The sequence below is a fragment of the Anas acuta genome, chromosome 2 (assembly GCF_963932015.1).
Source record: "Anas acuta chromosome 2, bAnaAcu1.1, whole genome shotgun sequence".
Classification (NCBI taxonomy): domain Eukaryota; kingdom Metazoa; phylum Chordata; class Aves; order Anseriformes; family Anatidae; genus Anas; species Anas acuta.
Window position 1 is genome coordinate 145596405 of NC_088980.1, and position 23974 is coordinate 145620378.

The following is a 23974-nucleotide window of genomic DNA, read 5'->3' on the forward strand; positions in this document are numbered from 1 at the left end:
ACACAGGCAACAATGTTATAATGAATTTAGAATAATCTGCCCATTTAATCTGTTTTCAGTCCCATCCACCACAGTTCTTTGTGGCCACAGGGTTTTATGTATCCATGGCAAACTGTAGGATCAAGACATAATTAAAATTTTCTCTCTACTGAAAATTGCAAAATAGATAATTATATGAGCAGAGAACTTACAGAAACCAATTTCCTGTGATTCACTTGCACACAGTGTTTCTCCTGTGTAAGTTCTGTGTAATTATTATTTTTTTAAAGATTAATTGATGGTAGAGATCACACCTAAGATGTACCAAGCATCCTAGTTTCCACTGCATGTATCTCTCCTAACTGTGCCCAAAATTGTTTGCGGCAGAGCTATCTGACCCAGGGCAAAAACAAGCCACAGACCATGCTTACACTCAAACAGTACTGAGTATCATGTACCAAAGCTCAGACACACGGCCTGCATCTCTTATTTATTTAGTGTAAATGCAACTACAAGGCCATTTTCCTCTATGCAGTCACTGGAGCTTATGGAAATTTTAGGGCTATTCTAGGAGAAAATTCAAGATGGATTTCTTTGGGAGAGACAGAATCTTTTATTATACAAAATTACATAGCTGGAAGAAGCAGGCCCAATTTGGGGCACTTATCCTTCCATTGGATCTGAAACTGAAGCAGCAAAGTTAGGCCAAGGGTAAGATGGGAAAAAAAATGCACTATGTTTAAGTTAATTGTATTAACTTCAGAGAAAAGTGCCTCTTCCAGCAAAGCCTCAGTAGTACCAGACCTCGTCAACTGCTCTTGATGTATTTTGTCTCCTCTTTACCATCTTGTCTCTTGCTAAGAATAAAATTCAGACGCAAATTTTTAACAGACACATTCGCAACAGCTTGTGCATCGGGACATGTTTGGCAGTACATGTCTGACAGGATTTTTTCCACCTCCTAGAAAAGTTCTGCTAAATATTCATGCATTCCCCACTGAAAGAAACCTGATTCTTGGCCAAACCAAAGCTTGTTAGCAGTCAGAACAGGAGGGCTCCTTCCTCTGTGCGGTACCTCTGATTCCTGCAGGTTCTGCTTCACACCTGGTTTTTGCAAACAGATGCCTTCAAACCCAGATTACTCTACTCTGGAAATGGGTTATAACCTGGGATAGTGTCAATTCATTTTATTTTTTTTTAATATATAACTTTAAGTTTTCTGTAGAATTTATAGTTTGTGGGAGTTCCTTATAGTGTTTGACATAATCTATTAGAGGCTGAAAAATACTTGTGTTTTTTAAGATTTTTTTTTTAAGCACAATTTTTTCTTTTGTTATTCTCTCTCTTAGCTGTGAGACAGCTCACAATTACATTTGGTATTAATGAAAAACACATTTTATTTTATTCCGCAAGTTGTTGAAAATACCACAAAATAATTTTGAGATGAAAACGAACAGAGGAAATATTTAAGAATTTTTCTAAATTAAACTGATTTTTATTTAGGAATAAAATTCTTTAAGAATTGTTCTGCCATCTGCTTTTCTGTTGCAACCTTTATTTTATTTTATTTTTTGCACGACAGTAAACATGAAATGACTTATTCCCTGCAATCCTTCTGCCATTGCCAGTGGGGATATAGGAGTGGCTGTGCTTTTTCTGGGTATTTAGTACCAGCTGCTGGCGAGCTATTTGCACTCTGGGTCAGGGAAGAGGCGTGGGGAGCAGAGATGGGAATTGGTTTCAGTCTGGTAGGACTTATCATTAGGAAGCAGACTGTCAACACCTGCTTCAGAAAGGATCACAGGAGAATTCATGCTGGAAGGAGCCTTGGAGTAGCCCAAGCTCCTGCTCAAAGCGGGCCAGCTCTGAGGTCAGACCGGGTGTCTCAGGACTTTATCCAGCCTTGTTCTGAAGGCCTCCCAGGGCAGAGATTGCATTATCTCTCTGGGCAGCCTGCTCCAATACCTGACTGGCCTAAACTGGGAAGAAGTTTCTGTTTATACCCAGCCTTGTTTCAGTTTAAACGCAGAGACTTTCATCTTCCCACCAGGCACCACTGTGAAGTTCCTGGCTCCATTTCCTTGATGACCTCCCTACGCATATTGGAGATGATCTAAAGTGTTTCCCACCAAAGCCATCCCTTCTCCAGCTGAACCAGTCTCACTCCTTCAGCCTCTCCTCACAAGGCCTGTGCTCCAACCCCAACCATCATGATGGCCCTACACTGAACTTCCTCCAGTTTTTCAATGACTTTCTTCTGTTGGAGGTCCCCAAATCACTTCTCATACCAGGGACCAGTCCCTGCCTCCTTGAGGCACACACTCCTCAAGTGCTCTGCTATTCAGTGGCACATTCCTGCTTGGAAATCAGGCTGGTGACACCATAACAACATTCTCAAAAACATGCAGATTTATGGCTTCAGAGCAGAAGTGCTGATCAGAAACACCACAAATTAGTCATAATCTTATCAAAAATATTTTATTTATGAAAGTAACAATTATACTATACAACCTATATTGGAAGTACATTGAATAATTGCTAGAATAAATACAGGCAATTAATTCAATCTTTTTATAGAATGAGAGGATTTATTTGACATTTGAATGTTAACCCAAGCTTTAACTTACATCATAAATAGTTAAAAGGCATAGTCAAGTTTTTTTTTTTTTTTTTACCATTTCTTTTGCTCTTTTTTTTAATACTGTTCTATTTTGTAATCAACATGAATCAACTCTCCAATCATTAACAAAACATTAGTATGACTTTCAAGCAATCATGTACCTCAAGATAATCAGACAAAAAAGGTAGTGTGTGTGCAGTTCATTCTACAGCAGAATCTATTCATGTCTGCATAAAAAAGAAGCTGAAAATGCTTCTAAGTTCTTTAAGCATCATATGCTGATTTCTGCTTTACCACAGTGCTTTTAATACCAGAATCTAAAAAGGGCACATATCTGTATGCAGCTGGCTTTCTGTTGCTCTTTAAAAAGTATATTAGGGCTCAATGCCACATTCCTTTGGCTGGTGAAAGACTGCAGGATTTAGTCCTGAATATTATTTCTTAAAATCATGGTCCAAAATAAATGTCCAAGATGGATTGTTAGGCACCAAGGAAGTTATAGATTTGCTAAGACTTGATGTTTTCTAATAAAAGTTGGCTTCTTTTCAGGTAGATATGCTTTTGTCAAATACACATTACTGGGCTCAATACAGGGGTCTGTATTACACTGCAAGTTAGAGAAGCTGACATTTATCTTGTCTGTAAACTCTATGAAGGACACTGCAGATGTTTTATAGTAAGGCACCCACATTTTGGAAGTGATGATATGTTTACCTTTCATTTTTTAAACTAAAAATTCTGTCCTGCTTGATACCAGCAATTTATGAGCAACTACAACAGTTGATAAGGTCAGTTTTGGGTGTCCAATGTTTCTTCAGATGAGAGGTTCTGGTTCCTCAGATTCCATGTAAAATCAGAGGGAGCTCTCCCATAGCAATGCCTTTTGCAATAGTATTGAGGCCTGGTTTACCATATGGCTATTGTGTATGCCAGAGATTGCTTTCAGTAGAGTAGCAAATTTCCCTATTACAATGATATCCAAAACAATACAAAGCCCAAAATTGCACATATCTACCCCTTTGGCCTTTTTTTTTTTTTTTTTATGCACAAATATGCTTGTATTTGAAAACTGACAATGTTGGGCCTTTTCTAGTAAATGTCTTCAAAGAGCATATTTAAATACTTTTTCACAGAAATAACCATTCAGCAGTTGCAAAAATGCAGAGAGACTTTTTATTCTTTCTATTATGAACAATACCAAATCAGCATAAATTTTTGGGAAGGAATTATGATTTTTTTATCCCAAATGTATTTAAAGAGGCTAAAGAACAAACTGTTGGGGAGGCAACTTTTTTTGGCAGATAGTAAAATATAAAATATGTGATTTAAAAAAAAAAAAAGGCTTAAAAATACACACACACAAATAATACAATAATATAAAAATACAGCTCAGCCAATGGCCTCTTAAAATTTACCTTTGGCATTACATTTGGCAGCCTAACACAAAAGACCCTTCCTATAAACAGAACTATAAAAAAAAGAAGTTCATAAATTAGGTTGTAAGGGGTTGTAAGATCATTTTCTTGATTCTCCAAACTCCTTTCCTTCCTGTCCACACACATAAGCATGACCAGTGAGGTATATAGAACGTAACACTGTCAGGCAGATGCACAATAGAAAAGTGCATAAACATAAAAGTTCTCCCATTTTCTTGTGAACAGGTCGAAACTGTGTGTTTGGCTTTTTTCCCCCCTTGGAAAAAAAAATAAAAAAATCATTTTCTATTGTTCTTGTTTCTGTTATTTTTTCTTACTTTGGCAGGATGAAAATGAACCCAGAGGAATACAAATGTCCTATTCCCAGCAGCAGCGATCCATTTCCCTTGGCAACATCCATCTGATGCCACAGATACTACAAGGTCGTTGGGTTGCTTTAAAACTCTCTGGGTAACTTCCCACAGAAAAATCATACGTCTAGCACCATGTCATAGTGTTGCTCTTTCTTCCGCCTGCCACATTTGGTGATAAGAACCAAGTACAAAGTCAACAGCATAATCCAGTAACATGCATAGAGGATTGTGCCAATGATGAGAACTGTCTGTTTTGACTCAGAGAATGGCTTTTTTGATTCCTTGTAGATAGTGAAAATTACGCCACCTAGGAGGATTGTAAACCAAATGGAGACTGGAATAAGTCCTATAAAATTAACTACAATGGTTTTTCTTCCTGATGTGCCCCACCCTGCTTTGTTTATCGTGGCAATTGCAAATATCTTTGCTGGCAGTAAACTTGACATATACAACACTGAGTAGAGTGACATGAAAACCATGACAATGTTGCCCCTAAGGAAGCTGGCAAAGGAAGACTTTATCAGGCCCACTAACTGAACTGTCAACAAGAAAAGGAGGATGTTCCAAATTTTTCCCCTGTAGAAGAGCTGAATGACTGTGGCGATAAGGAAGAAAGGAAAGAATCCAGTGATTACAGCTTCATAGGTCATCCACAAATGGTGCTTGTGGAACCACATTGCATTATAGAGCCACTCTCTAAAGTACGATTTACTCCAGCGGGTCTGCTGATTCAGCCACCTGAGATACTCTATCGGTGTTTCGGTAAGGCACTTGGATCTAGCTGTGTATTTTGTTGCATAGCCCAGACTTAGCACTCTGTTAGTTAGATGCCTGTCATCTCCAAAGCTGCACTGGGAGCCCATAAATTCTTGATTGTACCAATCTTCCAGGAATTCATGGAGTAAAGAGTTTCTGTACATTCCCAGAGGTCCACTGATGCACTGTACACAGCCAAAATAGGACTGACAGGCTCTTTCTATGTTAAATGCCATCCAGTATCTCACGCTGCTTAGAAAGGAGATCCAGGAATCATACTTGTTCAAAATCTGCAAAATACAAAAAGTTTGCATTTTAGACGAGCTCTTGAGAAGGAAAATATACACATTGGATCAATAAGGAATTGGTAGAGACTAGAATACTGTTAGCCAAAATATAGGGGAAACCTTACTTCTCTGTCCAACTTGCGCCAAATCCAGGAGTTACCTATACAGTCCAGGACATTGACAGGAAAGTCATGGTGAGGCCCTCAAGAACCTGTTCCACCTAAATGATCATTCTTTTCTCACAACCTTGCCTCTTCTCCACAACTTCTTTCCTGGCTCGTTTTTCCTTTCTCTTCACCCCCAGTCAAGGACCTGCTGCTGGACTTGGCGTCTCCCTTGAGGATATGGCAGAGTCCACCATGTGGCCTCCTGCTTCCCAGCCTGTGGCGGAGTAGCTCTTTCCCCAGCTTTGCCTCTGTGTACAGCTTTTGCTCTGTCAAGACTTCTTCCAGCCCTCCTAAAGCTATGCTGGGGTATGAGAGGCTAAGCACATTGTCTTTGGCCTACATTTTTGGCCTTATAAAGCTTGCCCTAGATGTTTGATCCTGGACTATGTGACTTTAGGCCCTCCAGGATGGCCCCAATTTGTGTCATGTCTGGAGGCCATCTTGTCTCTGTTTCAACTTCATTGCAGAATGTTTTAGAAGCAGCAGGGCTTAGGGATGAGCTCGAGACTGTCTCAGATTTATTTGGCGTATGCTGAGAAGTGAGTTGAGACAAAGAAAGGCCAGAGTCTTCATTTTGCTTCCTTTCCTCCCAGAGGATAAATGTTCTTCCCACATCTTTCTGCAGGTGCTTATTAACTATGCACTTATGTCATAGCTGAACTCCCTCCACACGTGCCTAGTGTCTCACATGTGTAAGGAAACGTGTGACATTTATTTTGTGGCCAGACCAGAGCCACAAAGATATTCAAGCTTCTGTGGGAATCTTAATTTCTGGAATTAAGAGCCACATGCCTGAAATACTTCTGACCACTGGGGCATTCATCAGTAAGTGCCTGCCCATATAGATAGCCCTTTCTCTGTCTCACATAAAAGCCCGACTGAGTACAAGGAGCCAATCCCAAGGCCAATTGACATATTCATATGCATTTTTCTTTAAAACTTGTAGCAGAAGCAATTGTGTTAAAAGGAATGAACAGCCTTTTGCTGTGGTTGTCAGCCAGACTCATCAAGGCTGGAAATCCTCTCAGAAGTGGAGCTGGCTGACTTCGGAGCTGTGCATTGTCCTGCCTGACAGAGGTGCTGAGGAAACCCAACAGTACAGAGAGTGCAAAGTGCACTGCATTTCAAAAAAAAAAAAAAAAAAAAAAAAAAAAAAAAAAAAAAAAAGAGTTTTTATTTGTGACAATCTTGGCTGCAAAGAGTAACATAATTAAAGTGCTTGGGGTGATGGATTTGGCTTTGGGAGACCTATTCTCTGTTTCCTATTGCCCTAAAGATTTTCACAGAATCACAGAATTGTCTAGGTTGGAAGAAACCTCAAGATCATCGAGTCCAACCTTTGACCTAACACTAACAAGTCCTCCACTAAACCATATCCCTAAGTTCAACATCTAAACGTCTTTTAAAGACCTCCAGGGATGGTGACTCCACCACTTCCCTGGGCAGCCCATTCCAATGACTTACAACCCCCTCAGTAAAGAAGTTCTTCCTAATATCCAACCTAAAACACCTGTGGTGCAACTTTAGCCCATTCCCCCTTGTCCTGTCACCAGGCACACGGGAGAATAGACCAACCCCCATCTCACTACAGCCTCCTTTAATGTATTTATAAAGAGCGATAAGGTCACCCCTGATTCTCTGTGGCACCTTGACCAAACAGTCATACTCAGATACTCAAAGACGCTGCAACAGCCCTGGCAGTCCCAGTGTCCCATTTTTCACACATATGGAGAAGAGTAATACTTGTCTGCTATCTATGGGTGTTAAAACTATACAGTGCTCATACCTGAGAATTAGGGTTTCTGTTCAACAGATAGAAAAGTTAAGGTCTCATAAGAGCCTCTGTGATGGTACCACAGTGTATTCAGTGTATTCCAGGCAGGGAATAGTGTTGCAATGCAAATAATCATTGAAATCCCCCTGTTAATCTGAAAATCGTTGTACTCACCTGCACGTCACCTCCAACTCCTCCAACCATTGGATCTTCCTCTAAAACCTTTACCATTTCCACTGATGAGGCTGGATCAAGTACTGTATCTGAATCACAGACCTACAAGAAAGACAAAGAACAAAAATGGGTTAAGGAGTACACTAGAAAAGAGAATAAAAATCACTTGAGTGATAAGTAACTCTATATGCATATTCTCCTGAATGCAATTAAATCTCTCTTTGGAGTCTGCATTGACACTTCTTAAAGGCCGTTTGTATCAGGCAGCAGGGAGCGGTGCTGAATGAAACAGAGTGCTTGTTAGGGTTGTGCATGCAAACAATCCTCTCTTCTGTATCAGCTCTATTTGTTTTACTGGCACATTGGGCTGGCTGCTTTGAATAAGAGATATACTCTCAGAGATGGAGCACTGCAGAGCAAGACAATGTTCGTGGGTGTGTTGCAGATTCCTGCTGAGCCCTGACATAGGGTTTCCCCGAATTGGCTGCATTGTTTAGCACCCTAGTCAAATGTTTCCCGCTACCATAAGAGAGGAGTGAGGAGTTAAATTCCAGATGCTTCTTTAAGAAAAAAATAAAAATAAAAAAAATAAGGAAAAAGAAAAAAAACAGCTAGGAGTCTGGAAAGAAACCTAATAGTACTTTCATTTGCAGAAGGATTTAGTAATTCATTTAAGATACACATTTTGGATTACAGAACAAACTTATTTTTAGATTTAGATGCATGGTGTGTTATTAGTAGTGCAGGGATTTGACATTTGATATACAGAAATTATTTTCTATTTTGCTCCAGCATTCATACAAAATATATATAAGTAAGACTAGAGGAGTGAGTCCCAAAATGCAGTACTCCATTAGACCAGGGCAAAAATAGATGACACACACAAGGCGTTTCAACCACACAAATACTCCTAGTCAACTAGACACTGTGTACATTAGGACTTGGCTTTCCCTCGGAGAGTAGGAGGAGGGCTCAGACAGGCTGGCCAGTCTGCAAGGCAGCTGGCGCTGCTTTCCTTTGCTCCGAGGCAAATGACATGGGCTGCAGCCTGTTTAAAACAAGCGGGTGCCTCCTTCTCCCGGCTGCTGCTGAAAGAGGTGTCCTGATCGCCTGTAAGCTCGTTGCACTGAAACTCAGAGGCCCGAGCAGAGGAGGCTGTCCCACAAACACTCCTCTGGTCAGCCAGATCCTGCCCTACAAATTCTCCTCCTCTTTTCAGTTTATCCACATTTTGGATTTCTGTGATTTCAGATGGGAACGGTAGGGGCAGAAGTCAATGGCTCTGTATGAATAGCCTCTTAAGTCAAATCCTGGTGAGGCATCAGATCAGAAATCCTAATTTTGGTGTCCTGTCATCCAACCTTTAAATTCAGCCTAAGCTCCCCTGCTCTAGGGGAGCTGAAATTTTCATTTCTGTTCTGCAAATGGGAGGAGAGGTTTTAGAGACTCTGTTATGGGCCAGACTTGAGCTGGGAGGTTACCCGGGATAACCAGGCTGCTCAGCTCGTGATGCAGCTGAGCATCTGCCAAAATGCTTCCTCTCCACGCTCTCTTGGAGGGGGCTGAAAGGAGAAAGCAGATGAGAACTCACATATTTATGTCAGGAGAAAAGCCACAAGCATCTCCAGCTCCCGCTAACTCGGAGCGTCCAGCTCCTTTCCTTGGAGGACTCAGCCCGGGAAGCACCTTTGTAACCTGGCCAATGTGTTCCTCCAGCTTTGGTGGGAAGCTGTCATCAGTGGCAGCACTTGGTGATGGAAAGGGAGCAGAACAGTTCTTATAAAAGGAAGAAAGGGTGCCTGTATTTCTGTCTGGGACTTTCTGGACAGACCTGTTACTGAGTGCTTTGCATCATGAATTTGCAGTTTGCTGGCACCCAGGGCTCAGGCAGTGATACTTGGTCCCATTTTTGTGACCGTGAGTGGTTGAATGGGGTCAGGCCGCTCCTCATTTCCTTGGCTTTCCCTCCTGTGCCTGTCACTCCGTAAGGCTGAGCAGCCTCCACCCATCAGATACATTTATCTATAGCAGAGAAATCTGCCACGAGCGACACCACTAAGACAGGATGAGGAATCCTGAAAACACTGGATTTATTTACAAATGACCAGCATGTGTCCTGGCCATGCCAGCACAGTGGACATGTCTGCATTCCTGGGACAAGCTGTCATTTTCCCTCTGAATGAGGTTTTTCTAGGTGAAAAGAGGACATGCCCTGAGAAAAGCAACTTAGGAACGTGAATGAAACACACCAAGGGCTGGCCAGCCAGGGCTGGCCCGGCACAGCCCACGAGCCAATTTGCCATCTTTCCACGTAAGGGCAGGGTGACCTAGAAATTACTGCCGTGGGTCACAGAGTTGCATGAAAGGGACGCTTGGCCTTTCATGCTGTAGCCTCCAGCCCTGAGCTAAGCTGTTCAGATGCTTGCTACAACCAGTGGTGGTTTAACCAAGCTGCTCCAGGGGGCTCAGGCTGTGCTGGATGGCCCACATAGGTACCTGCATCCAGCCAAGCTGAGCTGCACCCTGATTGTACCAGCTAAATCTGTGCTGATGATGTTTCCCAGTTTAACTCATCTACAGAATTACTTTCACTCTCCTAACCTCCTCCAGGAGGGAAGTAAAGCCTCCCGAGTGATTTCAGGTATTTAGTGAGTCTCCACTAATGAGCAACAGCTTGGTTATCTGTGGTAGCCAGCCTGCTTTATGACCGCCTGCCCATAGCCCTGAGGTGTGTTTAAGGACCGCGAGGCCCCCAGTGCACAGTGTCAGGGGTGAGCACTCGTGCTGACTGCTCCACTTTGTAAAGTGGTTGATCATCGATGCAGATTGCTCAGCCCTTAAAGTGCAGGGCCTGTTTAAAGTAATTCACTGTGGATACCCCCTAAAGAACCATGTGGAAAATCTCAGCCTTCATTCATTCATAAAACAGAGCCACATGTTACCTGCATTACATCAAGACTGTGGCCAGCCAGGGCCACCAAGATGGTGCTCTTATAATGTAGATGTGGCTGTGACATCAATCATCAGCGCAGCCTTTGGTGGCTGCTTACAGCAGCATTACAGCCCCTGACACGTTCATCAGGACTTCTGAGTCAGGTCAGAAGTGTTAATTGACTGAAAGACCAGAAACTTCTCTTCCATTTTCTCAGTTTATGGTATGACTGTTGAAATAGAAACACTTTTTCCAGGTTCTCCAAACAAATGCAAGAGGGAGGAAAGTTGTCTTGAATCTGTTTCCTCTCTGCCTTCTCTCTCTGCAATATGATACTTCTGTGTGAAGTGATTATAAAACCATGCTAATGCAGAAAAACAGCATTTTTTATCCCATCACAGTCCCTCACAGCACAAAAACCAAAGTGCAGACAATGGAGAATTTAAGCCCATTGTTTTCGGAGAATAAATCAGTTTAAGTTTTGTAAGTGCTTGGGGATGGGCTTTAAATCTTTTCCTTTCTCTTAAACCTCTGATAACTCTTAAAGCTCTGAAAACAGGGTGGCTCTGGCACTCTTTGCTTTCTGCCTCTCCTGTGCATGGAGGATTTGCTGCCTTTCCGTGCCCCGTGGACACCATGCTGTGTGGAGTGCACACACAACTGCACAAGGCTCAGAATCGACCCCAGAAACACATGCAGCCACCCCAAGCCAAGGGAGACTGTCTCTGCTGCCCCACCAGAGGAGGCTTCTGCAGGCAAAGCAATGTTCTGAGGTCAGGAGAAGGCAGGAAAGGCTGAGCATGATTAATTAGGAAGACCATCTAATTAATAATCAGTGGGATTTAGTCAAATGAACCTCACAGGTCTTGATATGCAACTAACGATGCCCAGGATCTGGCCTGGCCCTACGCACCTCCCTCCACACACGGCCTCCGGCATTCTGCAGGGCTGTTTGCAGGAGCGAGGAGTGCTTCCATGTGTAAGGCACAAACATAGAAAATCTTTCATGGGATCCAAGGCAGCTGGAAAGAAATGTGTCTCTGCTGCTTTGGAAACCAGGAGAGAGGACCCAGCCTAATTCATTTTTAAGTGAATAGTGTCATAAGGGCTTTAAAGGCCAAGTCGCGGTGAGTGAGGTAATGCAGCTGTAAGTGATGAAGCAAAAGCTCCTTCAGGCTTTAGCTGAAGAAATCTTTCTTTCAAGACTGCACATTCACCCTTTTATTAAATGCTCTGCACAGCCTTCAAGGACCTCAGCATATCCCCATCTTTTTTACAGACTCCACCACTGAGATATTCCCTAGTGCCACCAAAAACTTGTCTGTCTGCTTGCATATAGGACTGCTAATATTCACACAAAATAAAACCTTACCCAAGACCTTGACTTACAGGAGCCGAGGAGGGCTCTTCAGGAGGCCACTGGCTTTGCCTGAAGCAAAACCACTGTGATGAGGGAGCACGACTGAAGTCTGAGGAAGTTTTTCAGATTTCTCCAGTAGCTGGTGCACAGATTTAACATATTCACAGATAGGCTGACCATTTTAAAAGGTAGCAAAATACACTTTTAACGGTCAAGCTGTTTCCAAATAGACTGAAAGGAGCACTGTGTTCATCAGGGACTAGGATGGCCTCTAACATGCAGCACAAAATATACAAAAGCTGCTTTCTTTCAAAGTGTGTTTGAATTGGCACCGATCTAGTGCTTTAATACCTACCTGTACATAATCCACGCTTCTCCCCAGTGCTTTGAATGCTGTGTACATTACTTCTCTTTTTCCACCCCATTTCTGCATGATGCAAACACTTTTGTTGGACAGGACCAGTTGAGATACGTGCTGTATGCTCTCTCTGTGAGACTCCTCTGTCTCACCTGGCCCTTTGTCGTGGAAGTTATTATTCCAGATATAAGTGGCAGATTTGTCCCTACCCATGATTTCAGTGAAAATGTCCATCATGTAAATGTCATCTTCTGAGTTCCCATCAATTACCATAACAACTTTAATTCCAGGGTAGGTCAATCTTTTCACAGAAAGTAAACATTTTCTTAAGTAGTCAGGATCCTCTTGATAGGCAGCAATACAAAGGGCAACTGTTTTATTCAGCTTGATTGGAGTCTCTAACGACCGCTTCATTTTCCTGTGCTCTAGGAAGGCAAACAGGCTTTGGATGATGAGATGTGATGCCAGGATAGCACCATAGAGTCCGAAGGAGAAGTAGTAGTTGTCTGTTTGGATGAACTGGTAGCCCACAATGTAAGCAGCGGTGATTCCCAGCAGGAGGGACACCCCGAAGAGTGTGGTTCCAAGTATTCTCAGGATACATATAAACCTCTCACAATACATCTGCAAAGAAGCATGGAAACTGTTAGCAGAGCTACCACTTCCCACTACAAGACCTTGTCAGAGGTGCATGTGACGACAACAAGCTCAGTACCAACAGATGCACCTCATGCTTCTGGCTGTGTCATGGACTTACAGCATCACCTGCTCAGCTTACATCTTATTCCCTTTACAGTATTTCCTCCACGTAAAGTAAGAGTCACATATACCTTGAAGTACCAGGGAGGTTTTCTACTATTCTTAATGTCCTCACATTAAGTGTTGTCTGTGTCAGGGTCTTATTTTGGCAGCTGTGACTTGCTGAATGAGACACCCTGTCATATTAAGGGACTTTCAGGCCACTACTCACTTCATATGGCCATGGGTGGAAGGAACAGCTGAACATCTGCGCAGCCTCTACTCACCCCCAACCATGTCATGACTGCATCCCCCCACCCTGAATCACTTCTGTCGCTTACTTATGCTTGCAAAAATATTGGAAACACATTCTTAAAACAGATGCCTGAATATCTTTATAATTTTTAGACAGATGTCTGACTATATTTGTAATTTGTATTTATATAATCAGACATCTGCTTTAAAAGGTCTTCTCAATACCGTTGCAAAAATGTGTTATTCATACATTTGTGTGCATAGATATACACATCTGTGAGCATGGCTAAAGCCTGACGGAGATTAGGTCTGTGGAAAAAGTACACATTAATTTAACAGAGCCAAGGTTTCACCCTGGACTTAAAATTCATCAGATAACCAGCTGATTCTGACAGCTTCTGCATATGTAGGTTACCTGACTGTAAGATCTTCCAGCCTAAGCTCTAGGCCATGGATGAGCAACAACTTTGTCATAACTACAGAAAAGTCAATGATGTTTGATGACCTTTGACTTTAGGGACATAAAATGGATAATGTCTGTTCAAGGCTAACCTAGTAAGTACATCATAAACCAAAGAGTCTGAAGCACATGCTCGAATATTTTGCTGAATTAGGGCCTCTTAGGGTGATGGACTTAATATTTGTGTTTTCTTACTGTTATTCATATTTTTCCTTCTGCTAACATCCTGCCTGATAATGTTTGTTTCATCGTCTGTTGGCCAAAACTGAAGCTGGAACAGCACTTCCTTACATCATATATGTTTTTAACTCTTTCTTGTGAAACGTTGTGAAAAAATACTACCAAGCTGCAGCAGCATAGCTGTCAACAATCATATTTCTATCTGAGATGTTACAGGCTTGGAAGAAAAAAGAAATTGTCAACGCAGAATGTATTACAAAATAAAAATAAACCAGGCGAGCACCAAGTCTGAGATTACAAAGACTACTTTTTTTCCACTAGCTATTTAGGGTCTTAAATTTCAAGACAAGGGGAAGCCTCTTAAATGTATATTTGGAGACACTGTTAAAGAAATCGGACCCTATCTCTAGGACTTCCTTGAATACTTATGGCTGGGCTCTGACAGGTGCTGTAATCACCCACCAGCACCAGACCCTGCTCTGGCCTGTCTGGAAGTCTTTCACAATAGGGGTCATCAAGAAGCCTAATAAAAGATGGCTTATATGAGCCACCACTATAGGTGAATTAAAACCCAGTGCCCAAAATAGACAGGCTTTAGAAAACAGATTAAGTAATGGATCCCTTCTAGATTACCTTGAAGTCAAATAGCCTGTGTATTTATTAATCCCCCAAGTACGCAGAAGGTCAGAAACATCAAGGTGAATGTTCATTAATGGTGCAGTTGTATGAGGCTTTCCTATTTGGGGTCCACGACTTCTCTTCTCTTGCCAGAAATAGAAAATGCCTATTAGTGAGCAGGGGCTGAAGTCTGCTTACATTAGGAATTATATGACTGAAATCAATGGACCACTTGTATGGGTATAGCTCACCGGATTTAGATTAAGATCTGCAGCGTTTACATTTGACTGACTATACACTGTACCACGCTTCTTTTTATATTAATTTGTTATTGCTCTTTCTTTTCCTATGAAGTGTTTCTGCACAAAAGGAAAAAAAAAAAAAGAAATGCATTCTCTGATCTTGTCATTACAGCACAGTTTCCCTCCCTCAGAAAAACCACTCTTTTAAGATCAAGAAATGGATTTCTGGTCTTAATAAAATAGCATTTTTTTCTGTCCTTTAACTGTCAACCTTGGGAAAATAAACAGTGTTTTGATCTAAATTCCTGGCTTTCATCAAAGAAACTTTTCCCTTTGTATATGCAATTGGAGGTTTTATGTATGTCTTTTAACTGACTGAATCTCCGGCAAAATCTGTAAAAAGTTGCTCAATATTCTCAAGCTTTAGCACGTGACCTATTGATATCATGCCCAGCAGAATTGATCTGTATCAGCTTGAACGTGCCCAAACAATAGCAAAGAAGCCAAAACCTCTCCACCCTTCTCCAATAATTGAGCCAAGAAGTTAAAAGGAAATGATGCTTGTACGAGTCTGAAGCCAAAACTGAATTGCTGAGTCAAATAGAAGCATTGAGGGTAGGGAATAGCTGCATCAGATTTTAATGTCAGATAGTGCTGTTGTAAAAAACTAGTCTGGCCTAACACAGTGAAGTGTAAAAGGGCATCTGTAGTAACACATCAGTCACAATGTTCCTGATCTTGTCACATAAAGCTAGAATCAAGTATTATCAGAGAAGCAATGCACACTACTGCTTCTGAACACCATACACCTAAGATAATGCCATGCTGAGTCAAGATGCAAATGTCATGTGCTTGGTAAGGGACAAACACCTGTATTCATTTTCAAAGCCATGATTATTTTTCAATCATTTCCTAGATAATCACTCTTTCTAAGTGCTAGCAATACTTTTTCAGCAAAATGTAATGCTTATCTTCAATGTTGCCATCACCACAGCAGTTCAACAGCTCACACCTCATATGGTCAGCCCAGCTCAGTGTTTTATGCCTCAGCCTGTTGGGTTTTCAGTTCTTTGAGGGATTTAACCCAGTAAGGATGACCCAAAGAAGAGGCACTGCAGCACTTTTAAACAAATAAAAGAATAAAAAAAGTGTGAACAGCCCTACATGGACTGGGGATGAGGTGGTGCAGATGGAGGACCTGCAGCTAGTCCCATATTCCTGGACCAACAAAAATGATAGCAGGTCATTTCTGTAGGGGCACGGAACTGCTGCTATGTGGGAGCAGGTGCTGGAGAGAGGAAGACAGAACTCCTGGCCTGGTGGGAAGGTGAGTTGGTGGGTTACTGTCTTTGGAGTCAAAACTGGATCTTGCGCTTTCAGACTAAGTTTTTTAATCAGCTCAGAGGAAGAAGACAGCACCTGCAACATTCTTTCTTTCTTATTATTCTTTAAAGTGGAAGCTATTCAGCCCTGGAAGAGGTCAGATGCTCCATTGCTCCATTGTTTTGTGTCAGTGAATGACATTTCCAGGGGGCAATAAGGTTGAAGATTCAAGAATGCTCTGCCCAGGGCACCATGTGAGGCTCTTTTGGAGGTGCATATGTCTCCCATGTAGTGTATGGGAAGCCTGAGACAGGACTGCTAATCCTACTCCGTAGTTCAGGCACCTGAACCCTTTACAGGCACCTCCATCTAACCCTGCAGTGCTGAACCCAGTACAAGCTCTAGCATAGCATCCAGCACAGGGCCAAGGTTTGTGCACACATGACAAGTGAGCGTAGAGAGGCTTCAAAGTGTACTACTGAGCAATTTATCATCTTGCAGCTGTTTATTTTCATGAATGGAGCTGGTCAGTCAGTGCTTAACAGCTCACCTAGTAGAAAAGAAATGTGAAAGCAGTTTGCTCAATGCCAATGCTGTGTAGGCTGTTGCTGATTTAATGACACAGACTTTGATTCACCAAGCAGCCCAAGTATATACATGTCTTGTAGTGACTGTACAGGAGGAGGCAATGAACATATGTGCCTGTGTTTGGAGACTCCTATGAAAGAGCACAGCCAAGAAAGTATCCCTTGCAGGTACTTGGCATCAGAGTCCACCTAGTGAATTATTTAGTGTCTATTCTGGTAACCTGATAAATGCACATAAAGAGTATTTTTATTTTGCCACACTTATGTTGAGGAAGAACTTACTCTACATTACTATTAACATCTGTCAACTTAAAGCTGAAGTCTTCTAGCATTATTTTCATTAAAACTTCCAGATTAACAAGGAGTTGACTGACACCTACCATGTACATAGTAACTGAGGGACTAAATCTAACACTAAAGATCACAGCCCTTTCACAAGCTGAATATTGCCTTAGATCCCAAATCAGATGAGCATAGCAAAATATGCTTGAGCTCTCTCTATTCTGGAAAATATTTAGCTACATAGGTCTAACCTTCCTAAGATACAGATATTTGACTGAAATACAGCAGGATCTAATGCCCTGATTTGTACTGTGTATTTACTCAGGAAAACAAAACAAAACAAAACAAAACAAAAAACAAACAAACAAACAACCTAACAAAAACAGTACTTCCTTTGCACTCATTGCCAATACTTCAAAAGAGTAATAAATAGAATAAGGGGAAATTCATATCTAGAAAATCTTTGTGTAGTGGTATCTGAACACATCAATACTTTCTGCACTCTGTTCATTTATTCTGTGCCAGCCAATGTGTAGCTGCTCTGAGGACTAAGGATGCAGTCAGGTGGACCCCTGCATCTGCTAATACTGAACTGGGAACTGCTGACTGATAAAAGGTTAAAATGAAATCAGGTTTTCTTGCAATACATGGGATGCAGCTCACTTCATCATCTGTTTAAGAAGGTGTCTCTCATATACAGCACTCAAACGTATTGGTATGTTCTGGCTTGCTTTCCCTCAGAAGATTAAAAAACAAACAAACAAACAAACAAACAAAGAGAGGGAGACTCAGGAAGCTCATACATAAAAAGAAATGGTTTGGAAGATTATTTGAAAGAATTATCACTTACTAACTCCAAAAGATCTGAATATATTAAAAACAAACAAAAACCTTATAGTGCAAAGGTCATTATGGTCCACGAGACAGCAATAAATGTTCAATCACAAGTGTGATTATTTCATCCCCTTCATCTCTAAGGGTTCAAAAGAGCTGTGCCTCTCTCTAGACACATAGAGCTATGGCCATATCAGCAATACTACAGGAACAGACCTGCAAAAAAGAGCAAGGGGTGCTAAGGGCCTAACTTCCACTTTCCATATGTTTCTGATTTTACTCCGAACCAAGTTTAGTCAGACCCAAGACTGCAAACCCTGAACAGTCTGCTCTAGCGGTGCATCTTGCAATTAGTTTCATTCAAGAGGAATGCATCATGTGCTCCGTGTCACTTTGCATCACAAACCAAAGCAAGGGGAGGGGAACTGTAGTATTGGCTTCAATAGCACAATCCTGATTCAAGCTAAAATATTACAGACCAACCCCATGTATAAGATCTGCCCATCAGTCTTCTGTGCAAATCTTTGTTGCAATCGGAAGTGCTGAGCACTGAAAATGTTTGAAAGTGTCTCATCTTTACATAGAAGCTGAATTCTTGAGTGTCTGCTAGTCATGGTCCTCTGAGCCCTAGTGCTGAGGCTTTGGATTCAGCAAAGCATGTAAGCGTGCCATTAAAGATAAGTGCGCACTTAAGTATTTTGCTGAAGAGGGAAACCAGTGGAAAATTTGTCTTCCAATTCTGTAAGGCAGGCATAAAGAAATAAATAAACCTAACTTTCTCTGTGGAGCTGTTGTTTCTGGAGTATTCACAATGAAAATGTATCCATACATTGGAAATATTTATTATATAGATTAGTCTCTCTTCTGAACATTGACAGATTGGTCATTGCTTAAGCACTGCCTTTCTTACATGAGAGAATCACAAAGAGTGGACCAGGACCTGGATGACTGGGATTTTGTTCCTAGTACTGCCATTCACCTGCTGGGTGACCTTAGGCAGGTGAATTCACCTCTCTCTGCCTCAGCTTCACCTCCTGTAGAATGGGAATAGTGACCATGCTGGAGGCTCTTGGAGGTCTATAGTACTCTTCATAAGGCTGAGGCTACTGATACCTGTAATGTTACTCTCTCTGGTGTCACATGGGACCCACCGGTTCCCAATTTCCACATAACTATTTTTCCTAAAACCAAAACAAACAACCAAAAAAACCAGGCCACTTCCTTTCCTATATTCATCAGAATGTAGATTCAGGATTGTGTCTGTAGGAAACATGCAACTCGTACTCCGCAGGGTGCCTGAGATCACTGATGTTGGCAAGACAAGAGCTGACACATGTGAGTATACGTGCATGCAGCTACTGAGGGCTGCTTTGCACACAGCTTTTATAAGCATGAAAAAAATCCTTCCTTGTGAGAATAATAGCAGTGGTTTCTACAGATCAGCTGCTGGAATAACCGTGCGTTTGAGTGCAAGTGTGCATGTGCGTGCACACGTTGTATGTGGCCTTATACACATATACTCTGTGTTTAGACACAAACATTGTCTGAGTGTTATGAATCTTCATCCAATATTTAGAAACATTTAGCCTTATTTTGGCAGCAAAGTAAATCCTTTATCTTTGAAGTACAAATGATTCCAGGTACACATTAATTATAAGCATAAAATAGCTGCCCAGACACCCTCTTCTCCTTTACAGCCCACAGAGAGGAAACTGAAAAATTATGTTACATCTGTACATCTTTACTACAGCAGAGTTACCATATCTGGTACTTTTGGTTATTTATCACTTCCAGATTTTGTCATGCCATTGATCTTCTGGAAAGGGCTCACATAAGACTAAAATTAACTCTGGGGTTAGGTTTAAAGAACGGGGTTAGTAATGATGGTAAACTGTATCTGTATGCACAGGCTTTGATCAGCAAATCAAGAGCCTCCTGTCTTCTCAGTGTATGTTTCCCCCTAAAGTGCCCAAATTTAGTCTCTGATAGGTCTGAGTAACTGCTAGGTGTATTTGTCCCTAATGTAGACAGTGATATGCTGGTTAAATTGACCAAAAGAAAGCCCAAAAGCCCAAACTGAATGGTCTAAGAAATAAAACCAAGAAGTTAATCATATTTGTGCTGAGATATTTTAGATTGCAGGTAAAAATATTCTGGTTTCAGTTTCCTGGTTACCGGTTCTGAGGTCCACAGACGCTTTTGGCACAAAATGGACTATGCCATATCTCAGTCCAGCAAGTAAATATTTATTTGATGTTCATAGCTCATTATCTTGTAATTTGTTTATCAAGCACAGGTAATATCGTGTTTGACTTAGTCAAGTCTTCCTACACTGAATGCAAGGGTAATTTGCTGCTTTATACATTAACCTTGAGTAGTAATAAAATGAAGCACATATCTGATTTGCTTGCACACCATAAATACGACCAGCTGAGCTTGCTGCTAGCTCAACTAGCAAGGGAAACCCCACTGAACCCCATACAGCTGTTTTTCCTACTGGGAACGCCTTCACCCAGGTGTTTTTACCCTTGCACATAGATTAGCATGAAATAAAGTTTCAATAAAGTTCTGCTGTGGCAAAACTCAAGGCTTGGTGGTAAGGACGGCACTTGGGCTCATTTTTGGGGGGAAAAGGACAAATTTCACCGCAATCACACCCCAAAGGACGGACCTATCCGAGGGTACCATGTTACGCGCCGCGTGTGCTGGGAAGTGTGCAAGTGCCTATGGAAAGACAACCCCTAAGGAGACCATGAGGGATTCCCATGCTTTGGGGGACCGTTGGGGGATCGTAGAAGCATCGTGGCTCGCCGAAACCCACCAGGGACGGTGTGTGGGATAGGGGGGGCCGCCCTTAGGATCCCTTCCATCCTTTGGCAGGACATTAGGGAGGGTGGCGGGGCTCAGGGCAGCCGGGAGCTGAGAATTTGGGGCAGGTGCAGGGGCAGGCGGCTGGGGCCGGCTCTGCAGGGGGGGCAGCAGCACCGCACAGCCCCCGGGGCAGCCCTGGGGCGTGGGGGCAGCCTCCGGCGGGGGAACCCCGGCCCCGCGTCGCAGCCAATGGGGGGGGGCGGCTCCGGGTGCGTCACAAGGGGTGGGCGGGGCGTCGGGGGGGATCCCCCGCTTTGCCACGTGGGGGAGGGAGGGGGCGAGAAGGGGGGCGTGAAGATTGGGGCGGGGGGGGGCAAATAGGGGGAGGGAAGGAAATAAAGGAGGGGGTCGCGGGCTCCGCTCCGCACCCGCAGACCCCCGCCGGGCGGGGAAGGGGCCGTAATATTGCTCCGGGGCTGCCTCCCCCCGCAGCATCCCGGGGGGGGCGACCCCCACCCCAGCCCAGGTTCCCCGCAATTAGGGTTGCGCGGAGGGGTCGGGAGGTCTGGGGGCAGGCTGCAGCCCCCCCTGCTTCCCCCGGGGGCTCCGCGCTGAGACATCTTGATCGCGTTTGTTCCCCCCTCCCTCCGCTCCGGCTCCCAGGCGGGGTTTAGCCCGCCTCCCCCCGGCCTCCCCTCGCTTTCCTGCCTGCCGTCCCATCCCTCCCTCTCCTCTGCAGGCAGGGGAGAAGCCGACCTGGGCTGGGGAACGGCTTCCGAACCTGTTGCTTCATTATTATCATCGTTATTTTCCAAATCGTATCGCTCAGCAATATCTTAAAGGGATTATGCGGAGGGGGGGGGAGTCGAAGCTGAAAACCTCATTCATCCTCCCTGCGGCCCTATTCATTGCTGAAATAGGTGTAGCCTAGGCACGGTGAGATCCTTCCCCAGCCCCGCTCCTGTTCTGGGGCTCTGTTCAGCCTTCCTCCCTTGGGGATGGGAGGAGAGGGTCTTCTGCTGCCGAGATGACAGAAAGGGGGGCTCGTAAAGCTCGTAAATCACCCACCTTGTTTGTCCTTCTGTCCTTTGGTCATAGAGGGGCTCCAGCCAGCTGTGTGGTCTCACGTACCGTTGCTCCCGCTGAACAGTTTCCAAGTTTGAGGTAAAAAGATCAAATCGCACTTTTCAGGGACTTATTCAGACGCTCAGGAATAAAAAATAATTAAAAAGGAAAATAATAAAAAATAATCATTTAAGGCTATTCAGTCCTGCTCATTTTCTCCCACGTGTTTTCCCTATTACAACGTATTTGTCTTTTTCTGCTTCAGTTTCTAGTTCAAAGTTGTGGGATTTCTTTTTTTTTTTTTTTTCAAATAATAATAATTAAAAAAAAAAAGAAATAATAAATTAGGAGTTAGTTTCTCGTGGTCGAAGCTGAAGATCGTATTTCAAACCCGGCTAGCCAGGAGCCTGGAGAAGTTGCAAGGCAGCGGCAGAAAGTTTGAGATGTAGAGCATCAGATAAAGTCTCTTTGGTGATGCCTTGCTGACCGAGTAACTGTTTCAATGAGGTTTCTCAGCAGCAGCAAACGGGTAATGTTATCCAGACGTCTTTTTCTTTCCTGCTGCTGCTGCTGCTTTTCTGCCTCCTCCACGTTATGGGGTCTTTTTAACAAGTGAGACTTGAGTTGTTTAATAGGCGGAGGATGGGAAGGAGGGAGGGAACTCCTGTAAGGAGGAAAAAAAAAAAAAAAAAAAAAAAAGCCAACCCTGCCCATTGAAATGATCTCAGCAGCCAAGGACCAATTCAGCGGCTGGAATTCAGCTAGCTAAGTCGCCAGTTCTGCAAAGAAACGCAATGCACACACGTTGCCACCACCTGATTTCCTCTTCGTGCCCCCGCAGTTTTGGGGAAGCCCCCCCACCCCCCCTCCATCTCTGGGCTCGGGGTCTGGGACTTGTCCCTCCCACAGCCACTATTCGGCTGGGACAGCTTCAGCTGCTGCTGGTTTTTATTAATAAGGGAATTGCCTCTATGAATGGATGAACTTTGCAGTTTCCAATTCTGCTTTACCCATTCAGTCTCGGAAGCATTTGCTGTAGTACAACCCGAGGAAGCCCCCCCCCCCCAACTCTGGCATTAACCCCCCGTGCCACTTTTGTTAAAACCAGCCCGGAAACACGTTAGGCGATTCAAGAAGTGGGAAAACGTGTCGTTTTTCTTTTATTTTTTTTTTTTCACCAACACTTTTCTCTGGGTGCTCTGTTGCCTGCTCACAGTTAACCGGGGCCGGGCAGGGGCAGCGCAGCCTCCAGCCCACCCGCGGCTGTGCCGGCTTGCACTCATCCGGATGGGCTTCTTCTCTCGTAGCCCTCCCTCAAAACCTTCCAGCCCCCCCATTTTCCCTTGAAATGACCGAAAAGAGGCACTAGGTGGCACTGTTGAAGTGAGAGGAGAGGCAGGGCCGTGACAGGAGGCCCGCCGCTCAGCCCCGCCGCCTCCTCAGGGCCCACAAAGGGCGCGGAGGCCGCAATGGGGACGGTCCAGACACCATGGGGAAAGTCAGGGGTGACTCCTCGCCCCGCTTCACTTCCCGGTGTGGGAAAGCTCCTCCTGTCTGCTCCTCGGGGCTGAGGAATAGTAGAATCATAAAATCATTAAAATTGGAAATGACCTCCAAGATCCAACCATCCCCCTACCACCCGTGTCGCCCACAATGGTGTAAATCACACAGTCACACAGTCACACAGAGTGGCCGAGGTTGGCAGGGACCCCTGGAGATCATCTGGTCCAACCCTCCTGCTGAGCAGGGTCACCTAACACATTTTTCACGATGGCATTCAGGTGGGGTTTGGATATCTCCAGAGAAGGAGACCCCACAACCTCTCTGAGCAAATGGTGTAAAGTTGGCAGTCACCTGCATTGGAGGTTTCGCTGGTACCTTGGTCAGATTTTTGGGTGTGCTCAGTTCTTGCTGAGAGGAAGGCTCATTTTAAGATGAGCCTGGAAGCTGAGCTCTTGGAGAAATTCGTCTGCCTCAAATAACAAGGCTGCCTCTGATTTAGGCCAGAGTTTTGTGGCTGTTTTAGCCTGGCAGAGCCAGGAAAAGCAGCTGTCTCACCATCCTGCTTTGGGCTCCTTATTCCTGCCCCTGCACTGCCCCTTTCCCTGTTCTACCTGTCAGGAGAGCTGACCTAGGCTAAAAAATAGCCACTTGAGCAAAGGAAGCAGCAAAAAAAGTATGAACAAGTCACTTGGGCAGGGACGAGGCAGGACAAGTGCTTTAGGAACAAACCTGGTTTGTGATGGCTTGGAGTGTCCTTGAAAGGCTTAGCAAGCATGAAGTTTAGCAGGGTTTTGAGGCATGTCCCCGTTTCAGATTTTCCTCCCTATACAGCACCACTCCCATGGTCCAACCACCTTCAAATGGCCAGCGCTGCAGCACC

At 43.6% G+C, this 23974-nt stretch overlaps 1 protein-coding gene across 1 annotated transcript; it reads right to left on the reverse strand.

Annotated features, from left to right (window-relative positions):
• Positions 1-2441: 2441 nt before the first annotated feature.
• On the reverse strand, positions 2442-22228 carry HAS2 (hyaluronan synthase 2). Its single transcript, XM_068672580.1, has 4 exons — positions 21595-22228; positions 12194-12820; positions 7547-7648; positions 2442-5434 (listed from the first exon to the last, which is right to left on the reverse strand). Exons 2-4 carry the CDS (start codon positions 12818-12820, stop codon positions 4505-4507), a joined length of 1659 nt encoding a protein of 552 aa, XP_068528681.1. The 5' UTR covers positions 21595-22228; the 3' UTR covers positions 2442-4504.
• Positions 22229-23974: the final 1746 nt, after the last annotated feature.

Excerpts from the sequence above, each read along its gene's own strand:
- HAS2 (XM_068672580.1), bottom strand. The coding sequence starts at position 12,820 with ATGTATTGTGAGAGGTTTATATGTATCCTGAGAATACTTGGAACCACA. Across the intron at positions 7,649-12,193 it reads GAAGCGTGGATTATGTACAG|GTCTGTGATTCAGATACAGT; the intron begins GTAGGTATTAAA and ends TCTTTCTTGTAG. Across the intron at positions 5,435-7,546 it reads GAGTTGGAGGTGACGTGCAG|ATTTTGAACAAGTATGATTC; the intron begins GTGAGTACAACG and ends TGTATTTTGCAG.